At 32.1% G+C, this 12,307-nt stretch overlaps 1 protein-coding gene across 4 annotated transcripts; it reads right to left on the bottom strand.

The window, feature by feature from the left end:
• Positions 1 to 3,522: 3,522 nt before the first annotated feature.
• Positions 3,523 to 12,098, bottom strand: LOC100651876 (synaptogyrin). 4 transcript variants are annotated; one of them, XM_048405965.1, is made up of 9 exons: positions 11,888 to 12,098; positions 11,096 to 11,263; positions 10,838 to 10,928; positions 10,505 to 10,736; positions 9,304 to 9,417; positions 5,613 to 5,839; positions 5,167 to 5,314; positions 4,672 to 4,918; positions 3,523 to 4,058 (listed from the first exon to the last, which is right to left on the bottom strand). In XM_048405965.1, exons 2-8 carry the CDS (start codon positions 11,247 to 11,249, stop codon positions 4,700 to 4,702), a joined length of 1,185 nt encoding a protein of 394 aa, XP_048261922.1. In that variant the 5' UTR covers positions 11,250 to 11,263; positions 11,888 to 12,098; the 3' UTR covers positions 3,523 to 4,058; positions 4,672 to 4,699. The 4 variants fall into 4 exon arrangements, with proteins under 4 accessions (XP_048261922.1, XP_048261924.1, XP_048261925.1 ...); XM_048405967.1 differs by having other exon boundaries at positions 11,405 to 11,892; XM_048405968.1 differs by lacking the exon at positions 11,888 to 12,098 and adding an exon at positions 11,409 to 11,844.
• Between the last annotated feature and the right edge of the window lie 209 nt (positions 12,099 to 12,307).

Below are 12,307 nucleotides of genomic sequence, written 5' to 3'. Positions count from 1 at the left end.
ATTTGCATCATCGATGTCAAAATAGATTGAGCCACAAATTGAAATACAGTGTGAAGAGCAACGAGAAGTAGCCACGTTAAGGATAATCATATATTTAAAAGATAATAATTACTCATGTACATTTAATGCAGTTTTCTTTGAAAGTTTCCCAATTTTTGCAAACGTTTCTGTTCGTTTAATTATTAAACGTTAAACGATAGAAACTTTTGTCGGAATTTTATAGAATTTCCCATAGTAATTAAACGAGTTTCACATTTCTCGTTGCCTTCCGTAATATATATGTAAATTTCACTGCGGAAAAATCAATCAAACGACACGTTGAAAATAAAACTGCTCCGTTTCTGCTCCGTTCGCAAAATTCCCCTAGGCAAAACGCAGTTTCAATTGGCGCACAAGCCACATTGATATTACCACATTAGGGAGAGTGAATGAATCGAAGCTATCGATTTTGGCTATCCGTTCGATCGTTCGACTCGCATAAAAATAATTACTTACATGTATCTCATCTATAGTTAATTACATGATTATACTTCTTTTCTAAACACTCAGATTTTTACTGCTTCAAATATAAATACAACTACTCTATATACAAGGCGTCTCAGAAATCTCCAATCGATTTTCTGTCTTTCTGAATTATTCGCAGATTAAGAAAATCGTTCGATAAACTAAACGTGATAACTAAAATCGAAATCCAAAATATAATATTTTTATTTGTTGAGATTAGACTTAATTCAAATGATACAATTATATAATTATAATGGTATAACAGTAAGGAACGATTTTGATACAACGATTACTTGTAAAATTAAACGTTTAAACATTAAATAATACGACACAATATTAAAATAGGGGATAAAATACTCTATATCCACGCGAGTGGATTTATTTTTTACATCGAGACACCTGGTATAATCACAATGATACAACAACTATTTAATTATTGATACCATCTTAATAAATATTTCTTTCCTCTCGGCAAGAATAACGTTCACATCGTGAATTAATAAATACTTGTCAATACAAAAACTGAAGTTCATAGTGGAAGTTAAATACCGCGAAAGTTTGAATTCATATTGGCCCAACGGTGAATTTTCTCTTTAGAAAAAGCTGCCCGAAATAGTGACGATATTACAATATTATTTCAATAGTAGAATCCTTAAGGAATATATATAAGACGCAATTTTAATTCGATCGTATATCGTCCTTTTGTCCTTTTAAACGACAAGTTTAATAATAGTTTCTTATCTTTTTTCGTAGGTAACCATAGTTAATTACATTTTTGTTTTTTTTTTTCTTCTTTTCATCTTTTCTTCTTTTCTTTTTCCTTACCTATTCTCGATTACCGTAGTATTATCATCGTAGTATTGCCACGGTACTGGACATGAAAGTTATGGTATCATCAAATCGAATAGTCATTAGATACAATACCGAGAGCGCGGAAAGGAAAACGATACAATTTATCGAAAAAACGATTTTATTCGTTATCATTATTTTACGACATTGCCATGCAACTTGCTGGTTAAGTTTGCTTTTTTCAAAACGGGGCAGTATAATCGGCATGAGAAAAAGAATAGTCATGCAATTAGTCACGAGATTCATAGACCATAGAATTTGTTCAACACCGTTCCAATATTGCTAAAAACGTTAATAAACGTATTTAAAAAAGATGGAGCATCTAAAAATGCTAGAAAGGGAATGTAAAAGATCGTTTATCGTTATCAAGAAACGTATTCGATATGGAATCATTTACGTAATTAAGTAACAATTTAATTTAATACTGGGGCAATACAAAGTTACTATCAGAAAGAAAATGCATATTCGCAATCTTCGTTTAAATCATACAGATGCCTTAAATATATATATATATATATATATATATATATATATATATATATATATATATATATATATATATATATATATATATATATATATATATATATATATATATATATATATATATATATATATATATATATATATATATATATATATATATATATATATATATATATAATATATATAGATTACATATATATAAAACATATAGATTATATATATATATATATATATATATATAATCTATATGTTTTAAATTATTTGAAATATTCATATCAACAACACTGAGAAACTGGGTAAAGAACAATTTGACTTGGAAAATATCATTGAATTAGTTTCTGTACAAAATAATATAAAAAAATAAATTATTTAAAAAATAACTTGGTAACGTTTTTCATTACTGATAAAAGTAGGACAATTCCTCTCATTGCTTCTTTCGATAGTCCACGTACCAATCGAATAATATTTTTTAAATTGCTTGAAACATTGCTTTCCCAATTTCTCTAATACGCTTAAATAACCATACGACGTAATATAGTAGCAATAACGTAATATCACAACATAAGAAAACATAATCGACGAAACTTAACGAAGTGACTTCGATATCTCTTTTACGTATATTTCTTTGTCGGAGGAAATTGTAACGAATTTATCGTATAAACTGAAAAACAGGCGCGTAACAGGTCATGATGGCGTCGTATCGGTAAGCCTCCGGTATTTTCACGTAAGATCAAGACTAACGCGCAACGTATTGCGAATCGAGGATCCTCCTATAATATAAGATAGTACGGCAATGATAGAATGGAATCAAGAACTAATTCGATTTCCAACAGAATGGTAATATCTTTCGTTCTTTTGTTCGATATAGGTCTTGTCGTTAACAGTAGTACGGTCGTATTCGCGATTTTCTATGAACACGTTATATTAACACGGTAAAATATATGTGCATGTAACTACTTAAGAATTATTACAGATCCGCTATTCTTTATCCGTTTACAATTACATATATATGTAAAATGTATACATATACACGGTGTACATTCACACGGTGTTCTAAAAACGGCAATACAAACGATAAATATAAAATACTTCGGCTCGAGATTGAAAAAAACCTATTAACCTTTCCCGTTTTTCCTTTTTCTCTTCCGTCCACGATAAAATAACGTAAGCGCAGCTGTAGAAAATTCGCACGAAGCATTAAACGGTTAATATTCTCAAGCACGTTCTTAAATCTGAGAATAACGAATAACGAAGCTGCGTGCACGTTTAAAAATTTTAATCGCAACCTATTCGACCGAACTGAAACCTGTATCACTGTGGAAAAGATTACTCTTCTACTAGATTTGTCACCAGTTTACAGTTTACAGTTAATAATCTTATATTTCCCGCTTGTACCGCTCGATTTTCGGCACATCTTAAATTTAATATGTGTGTGTGCGTGTGTGTGTGTTTATATATATATATATATATATATGCATACATACATACATACATACATACATACATACATACATACATACATACATACACACATACATACACACATACATACACACACACACACACACACACACACGCGCGCGCGCGCGCGCGCGCACACGCATATTAAATTTATATATATGCATTTATATTTATATATAATTCAATGGATGGTAAGTGTCCATCTTTCTTTTTCCCCTCTTGCTTTCACTGCCGCTGTTCACTCCTGTTCTTTATTTTTCGGTTCCAAATGTGTCATCCAAGGGCAGTAACCCGATTTTTCATATGTTTTAAATATTTTCTTCTTTGTCGCTTACGCCATTGATTTTTAGGTGTAAGACTTATAAGTGGTCAACAATAAGAAGCACAGTTTTAACAAGTAACGTTTTGTTGTCTTGCGCGTACACATCCACGCATTCCTTCTATTTTTTTTTTTCTTTTCTTTTCTTTTCTTTTCTTTTCTTTTTCTTTTTCTTTTTCTTTTTGTCACAGTCATACACGTATACACACATACGTATTCGCACACGCGTACATTCTCTCCCTTGTTCTCCTTTCTCTCTTTATATTTTTCCTGTTTACCCACTTTTCTATTCCCCTCGTTAACTCGTCTCTCCTCTCTCTCTTTCATCCACTAGTTATGTTACTATGAAAACTTACTCTATCGACATTGCTCTATCATTGAAAGTTTCCTCGCAGAGCTTCTGTCTTCTGTTTTCCTATTGTTTTCTTGCGTTGTAGGTCTAAAAGGATGATACAAAGCATAGAATTAATTTTACACTTTTAGAGGTAAAGAGGAAGATTCGTAACAGTTATATGGATATTAACGAAACAAAAATCGATTATATGAAATTAATATTCTTGAACGTAAAACCGCGAACGCTTTTACGGTAGCGTGAAACTGTAGACACCGGTCTTTCATGAACGACGCATTCTTTAGTAAACGATACTTGTTAAAAAGATTCCACGAAATTCGTATAGCACGTATGAACGTTCCAAATTAAGGTTATGATAAAAAATGTTGTCAAATAACATTTTTTTTACGGTCAGTATGTACGAAGGGGCGGGACGGGGAGGGAGAGAGAGAGAGGAGATGGACTTGTCTCGGTGGAAATAACCCGGGCATGAAATACACGCCTTTATAATTTAAAGGTTAAAAATTAACGCTCCGTCATAAAACTCATCGGTCTCGTCGAATCGGCCCCGTTATTTCTCATTAGCGCGAATGAAATTCATTATTAATTCATTATTCGGAATAGATCAATTTTATATCTTCCGATTGTTATTCGATAATATTTCGACATCGAACGTAGAATGTTTTCGTAAAAAGGCAGATTAATAGAAATTTTGCTTTACCAATAGTGATAAACTATGTTTGAGAGGGTTAGTAAGCCGGTGCTCGAAAATCGGGCATCCGTTGTTGCTGTTGTTGTTGCTGCTGCTGTTGCTGTTGACCGAACGGCGGTTCTTGATAGCCAGCATCAGTCGCATCGGGATAACTCGTATATCCTGTCCCACCAACAGGATCCGCCTCGTAACTCGGTGCGAATGCAGCATCGGTACCTTGCTTGAATCTTTGGAAGGCAAACCAGGCACAGGCAGCCTTTTCAAGATCGAAGGATTAAATTAAATTAAATTAAATTAAATTAAATTAAATTAAATTAAATTAAATTAAAAACAGACGATAACGCTATAAAGAAACGAATAATAATAGTAAAGCGAATCTTTGTACAAAGTAGAAAGGACATTAATATAGAAGGCATACTCGAACGAGATAATTGATATTTTGAAACTGATTACATACATTTATCTAGAAACTGAATACGATAAAAAAATATTTGATGAATGTACCCAGGTAAAAATGGAGAAGAAGGAGAAAGCGATAGCGCTTTGAACGTTGTTCACTCCGTAATTATTTTCCGGCGTTTCCGATTTGTTCCAAGCATTGGTTAAGTAACAGAATCCGACGAAGTAAAGGAATGCCCAAAAGCCAGAAAACCTAAGCATTAAAACACATTATTATTAATTATAAACTAAATTATTACGATACATCGAGTATGAATATTTTGCATCGAAGCGCTGAAAAATTGTCAATTCTAGCCGGCATAATTTATATTTTTGCGAATGCAATTACAGAGATGTAACTTGACAGTTTAGTAAGTAACTTATTAGTTTGAATTTCCTGAGAAATCGAGTATTATTATACAGCGATGATGAAATTTATACAGTGAATATTCGGTATCGATAATCCGAAAACAAAGAAAATTACTTTAGGGCAAATAGAATATGAAATATACCCTAAATCGAGCAGGACGAAATGCTTCCTGGTCTTAACGGAAGACATCTGTTCGAAAAGATATTCGCCAGCAAGGAATCCAATGCTGGCGAGGAAGGCGAGGACTCCGATTCCTATCCCGTAATTACAAGCATTGTGGTCTCCGTTGTAAAGACAAACGTCTTTTCCGTCTGGTTTTTCTATGTATCCCTTGTTGCTTATGCATCCGAACACGATTATCGCGAAGAGCTAGAAGATTAAACGACAATATTTGTAATTTCTTGCATACACATTTTTTTCTTAGATTTTTAAAACTTGACTCGATTTGTAAAACTTTCGTTCAAAATTGCTTAAATTTTATAAACGAAACTTCGAATCGATCGTTCTCTTCGATTAGCTTTTCATTAACTTTCTTAATTAATCGGCGATACTATATCAAGTCGGTGGGATAAACTAAATCGCTGGAACAACTATTTTGATAAAATTTAAAATAATTGAAACAATTCGAAGGACGAAGGATTTAATAAACGAAATGATGAAAACGATCAAAAGGATACGATTCATCGGATCCGTGTTAAATTTTTACACGCATTACAGGCATTACCTCTTACGATAGTGTCATTTGTTTACGTGACTAATTCGTGAATCGTGCCAATCAATTTTTCCAACTATATACACACGCATACGCAAATATCGATAGACTTCCTAATATCGCTCTATCTTTAACTTAGTTGGCAATTTAGGCACGTTTTTTTATGTTTTATACATACCAACTACTTGATAGATTCGTTGCTTTTTAGCTAGCTAATCCGAAACACGTACATAAATTTATTTGACAAATAAATATACGACGAAATATACAAAGATAGGTAAGCAAGTTCCAACATAGAAACGAGACGCGGTATTTAATTAAACGCACAAGTTTGTTGGAACACTTTCCTTCTGCGTTGAAACTAAAATATCCGTTCTCAAACTAGATTTCCGTTTGATTCTCCATGAGATATTTGTTTTTTCCTACGTGTCTATTTATATAAAATCGAATCTAGTTTCGACGTGGTCCAGATCCGTCTTCAGATGGAAGTGGGTTAGACGAAGGTCACAGTTCTGAGAACGAAGAAAACAATCGAGAGTAAAGAATAATTGGCAGATCGATAGAACAATTATAACGATGATTATTTGCTTAAGAGAAATAAAAATGTTTCATTTAAGATAAATTATAAACAAAGTAGCAACAAGGATCGATAGATAGTCGTAGGAATAGAACTACAGCCGTTACGATATCTCTAATTAAAAAGTAATTGTCGATTTTCCAACTTTGAAATTTCCTTTAAAAATACAGATAATTAAGATTCTTTTTACCTAATAATTACACTCTATTTTAATCGTTGATATCAATACGAATTCTCGCAAGAGCAAGATAATTATCATTACGAATAAATTTCAATTTCAAAATTTACGTTAATATGCAAGATTTATCAATGTCAAAGAACGTTCGCTCTTTGTAAACGGGTTATTCGCGTGTCATTAAATTGTTAAACGAAAACGCTAGAAAATTCGTTTCTATATCTAAGAAGATGTATATTATAGAACTGAACTGTATAAAATTAGATTTTCACTCTTTAAGCATCAAAATTTACAATTCTTTTTACCTCTTGTACGGTTCTTGTATGAATCACACAGCTGGAACAGATTATTATATCTTGATCAAGAGTAGAGAAATATCATAAAATTAGTTTTCTTACGACATTACTTTTCTGTTGTCTGAAAAATGTCTAGAAAACGCAAATGTATACTTTTAACGGATCTGCCTCTCTCGATGCTTCTGCTTCTGCTTCTGCTTCTGCTTCTCTCAACTACTACGTAAATAACTCTATGTAAAGAAAAGTACCAAGATACAAAGATCAATATAGTCCATTCGTTTTAGGAAGAATCAGTTTGCAAGATGTTTAAAATTCTGAATAGGTCGTACGTTTCACCGATGATACATTAGATACGTCAATTGTAAACACTTTCGGACGTATGACACAGGTAATAACATTAGATCATTCGAAGACACGAAAACTCCAACACCGCGCAATTACTTACTGATAGTTTACAGCCACGATAAATTCATATAGACCGTATGCGTCTACGCGCGTAGCACAACACCACGGCCATTACACGATCTCCAGATTCGATTTCTCTTGATTTCTTTTTACCAGCTTTACCCTTTATCTTTATTTATCTTTAGACTTTATCCTTGAGATTAAAAGATAAAAAGACTTAAAACACCGAGTTAAATTAGAAACAGCGGCCGTACTAATTCTCTTATGGAAGATACGAAATAACGATTCATAAAGTGCTCGCTATGTACGCGAAGATGGATGGAATATTCGAACATCCTTGATAAGGCGGACGACTCGTCAAAAATTTGAAATATCGATTTCCTTCGTATTATATATTGTATTCTACTGCCTCTTTACGTAGTATATTCCGAACAATCGATCTATGTATAAAAGGATATGCAATTTCATGGAAAAGAAGCGTGTATTCGTATTTCGTAGACATCTCTGAACATGTCACAAGTCACCAGTCACAAGATAATACTATTTCGCTCGAAATCTATTTCTAACCAAACTCGAAATATAATCCGACCCAATTTCGCTATCCATCCTGTATTCCGTGGTAATTAAAATCTTATTAAAATTGTACGCGCGATTTCATTTCGAAATTCGCCCCAAAACTGACCTGGGCTACTTTGCTCTGTTTTAATTAAACCTGCTGCGACTTTTCCGTCAATCTCCACCCGACTATATTTTCTTAACGACAGAAAATATCTCGAGTCTAACCTAAAATATGAAATTTTATTATTGGTATATAGAATTGCTATCGATTTTGTATTACAAAATTTATTAGCTTTTTTTATTACAAAACATTGCAAATCCGTTTTCTTAGATAGATAGATAGATAGATAGATAGATTGAAAATAACAACTAGATTAAGATATCAAAATTAGAAGGGTTAAATGCAACGGGTTTAAGTACAATACTGGTTGCACAGGTATGACAATTTTTGCCCACTTTGGTTATCCCTATCAGGCTATCCCCACCATTTCGTTCTTGAAATTGACTGAGAGTTCACGCAGCGAACTTCAAATGTCTCATATCTATAAGTGCCCGTTGCTCGTGTCGTATATTGGCATCCCACTCGCACTCATTGCATCGTTTCCTCGACTTTACAGGACACCTACCTAGCTAGCTAGCTAGCTAGCTAGCTAGAAAAACATTCTCAAGTATGGCCCTAGACTCCTCGCCATTAAGCTCAAATTATCGTATTTCATTTTTCGATACCTCGAATCACTTTTAAAAATCGTCTATCACTTTCACGATCGACGCCTTATAAAATTTCTCTCGCTTACTTGAAAGATTTTTCATTAAAGATTCGTCGATTTATCGTTCGACTTTTTACTCGTTCGACTTTTTACTCGTACGACTCGCGAACATTTTTAGATAAAATATGTTTGAAAAATCAATAGAAAATTATACGAGATCCTTCTATTATGGGGTGTATCGTTGGAATTTGCGAAAAATCAATAGAACCCCATCGTATGAAACTGGTGGGGGTGGTTCACCCTTTAAAATCAATGTTCGTCGCGTAAAATCGACAATATCGTTTAATACGTAATGACGTTAGTACAGAGCAATCGTTATTAGACGTTCCAAGAGAGAACTTACCAGACATACGGCTCTTAAAATGACTTGAGGCCTTTGAATAAAGGCAATAGGGTCGAAAGGGGCTCCTGCCTTTCCTCCACCGTACGCTCCACCGTCCATCTTATTACGACTGAGCTGAAATTTGAAAGCTCGAAGCTAATGGAAGCGCGCATGCGCCGAGAGACACTACTCTTTTCTATCCCCACCACCCAATTTTTTAGGGTGTATCCTTTCACAAGGGCGCTTCGGGTGGATGGAACGTAAATTAATCGAGAATTCCACCCTTCTCGATTCACTACTCACCAGTCGCTTCTAGTGTTTCTATTCGATCGTACGGTCGTTTCTTTAATTTCATTAACCTGAATTTACGTTTATAGGAATATTAGCGCGATTAAACGAATGTTATCAGTCTGTTTATCATCATTGATACTAAATCAAGTTTTAAATTGTTGTTGTTGTTGTTGTTGTTGTTGTTGTTCTTGTTATCGTTGCTCTTATTCTTGTTGTTATTGCAATGAAAAATAAAATTTATAACAATCTATAATAAATCATGTACTTAATGTACGAGTGATATCGTTTAATTTTATTTATCATTCTTTGCAATCCATTTAAAAATGTGCTGTCAGACCAGTGTTTTATATGTTTTCCATATAGTTATCTTTCGTTTGACCCAATTTTTGCTCTATCTATATTTTAAATTGTTTGTCATTTATTTCATCATTAATATTTTATTATTATTTTATCATACATTTATCATAATGTAGTGTGAAATCTTATTATAACAAAGAATTATATTACTAATAATAAAGGAGGCTGATTATTCTAGAACCAAAAATTTATTGATATCTGTAAAATGTTTATAATACCTTTCTCAAAAATTCTGACAAAAATAAAATAAATTAAAACTTTGTATAAAAAATTGATTTTATGTAAAATATAATATCTCCTTAATTTTTATACTTGGTACTTACATCCATACACACGCACACACACGCGCGCACACACGCACACACATTTAAGTTATATACATCTTAGATAATAGAAGCGTTACTAATCCTAATGCACCCATAGCGATGCAAACGTGATGAAAGTTAGTATGTTTTGGTTTTGTCTTTAACTGTAAAACATAATGAAAATTGAAATATTTAATGTTACGTAAATACCATGAAACAACAAAGGGGCATTGTATTGTGATTTCATTGGAAAATTCTTCGATACTTACCCTCGAAATCAATTCGTCAAGTTCAGAAAGGTTCTTATTTGCTTCTTCCAACTCTGTCTGTATTGCGGCGATAGCGATAGGTAATACCTTAGAAGCACTCAAACACTTGTTGGGATCGATAAAAATATTAATTCTTTCCTTAACGAGTCTCAATCGACAATAAGCCATAAATGCTTGTATCAAACAGAACTGCTGCTCTCCATCTTTGATCATTTCAAGAAAATGTTCAATCCTAAAAAAACAATGAATTCTTGATAAAACTACTCGTTAAATTACGTATCTATATACAAGGGAGAAGTCTTTTAAAATAATTTTAACAAAATAATATTCAACCTGTCCTCAACATCTGTTATTACAATGTTGGATCTTCTTTTCCTGGCGTTTAAACAATTTTTTAACTCTTCGGCCTTTTTAGGGTCAATGCCTATATTAAAAATTTCTAGATCAGATAATAAATATATATATATGTACTGTAAATAAGTGTAAATTACAACAATGAAATTTGTATTGGTAAAGGCAAATGAAAAGTTTTTATTCGAATTTCACTTCATTATTTAACGTTATTAATATGTTAAGAACTTTTCAATTTACCTAACATTATTAGCTCTTGTACAGTAAGCTCTTGTAATACATCCGTTGATATATTTCTCTTTTTGCATTCTACTATTAACTCAGATGCACCCAAACCACGCAACAAAGTTGCTGTTTGTTTAGTAAAACCAAGGGGATCAAAATAACTACCCATTGTTTCCTATAATGCTAAAAATTAAAATCTTTTTTTTTTTTCCTTCTTTTTATCTTGATATAAATATATTTTTCTAACTCTTTAATCGTTCTTCATATATTTAAATGTAGAATAATAACATTAAAAAGACACTGACATTTTCAAATTCTACTTACTTACTATAAGTTCCTAATCGCATTCAATTAATATTATACTCTTTTGTACAATAAAATTATTGATATATACGGTTTCACCACTAAAACCTGATGTTAACCTAAATTTAATATTTTACCGATTCCGCGATAACCAAGAATGATGACGATATTAATACATATAAATTTTTCTGTCCCGTTCTAGTCGCATCATTCATTACGCTTGTTTAAAAAGTCTTATAATAATCTCTTATCGTAAAATAGGTTAAGTTTGAAGGTGTTCATAAATCTATCAATCTTCTTGATCATGTGCTCGATCATGTATTTAATTATAATAATAGTTCTGGATATTACTCAAATGTTGAATATGTTAATAGATCTTCTTTCCTCACGAATGATTTAACGTAAATTATCGATTTTATATCAACATTAGTATTTACTATTTATATTACACATGTTCAGTATACGTATATATTCAACACGTATGCATATAGACAATATACTTACAATTAAGTGTATCTTCGATTTGTTAGAAAAGGTGATATTCTAATTCGAGATTACTGTTACTATTACCGTTCTGTATTGGCATATATCTTTAGTTTACAATGAATATGAATATCATTTCCATAGCACCAACATTTTTATTCGCATGAAAATATTATTAAATCGTACGAAAAATATACTCATGCCTAACTTATTAATATGTAAACATAATAAATACATACCACGGTGTACCAATATTCTTTTCAGCCATCATAATTTATATCTAGATAAGGTAAGAAAAAGGGTTCGATGAAAATAATAATAACAACAATTATAATACTAATATTCTATATTCTGTTCTATATTTTTTATATATTCTAACATCTAAACAATAAATTCATCGATAAGGAAACATCGGTAATCAGATAATGATGGACCAATCCG

Source organism: Bombus terrestris, chromosome 5 (genome assembly GCF_910591885.1).
Source record: "Bombus terrestris chromosome 5, iyBomTerr1.2, whole genome shotgun sequence".
NCBI lineage: Eukaryota > Metazoa > Arthropoda > Insecta > Hymenoptera > Apidae > Bombus > Bombus terrestris.
This window is presented reverse-complemented; position numbering and strand designations above follow the sequence as displayed.

Excerpts from the sequence above, each read along its gene's own strand:
- LOC100651876 (XM_048405965.1), bottom strand. The coding sequence starts at position 11,249 with ATGGGTAGTTATTTTGATCCCCTTGGTTTTACTAAACAAACAGCAACT. Across the intron at positions 10,929-11,095 it reads ACAAGAGCTAATAATGTTAG|GCATTGACCCTAAAAAGGCC; the intron begins GTAAATTGAAAA and ends TTTTTAATATAG. Across the intron at positions 5,315-5,612 it reads TTCGTCCTGCTCGATTTAGG|GTTTTCTGGCTTTTGGGCAT; the intron begins GTATATTTCATA and ends TTTAATGCTTAG.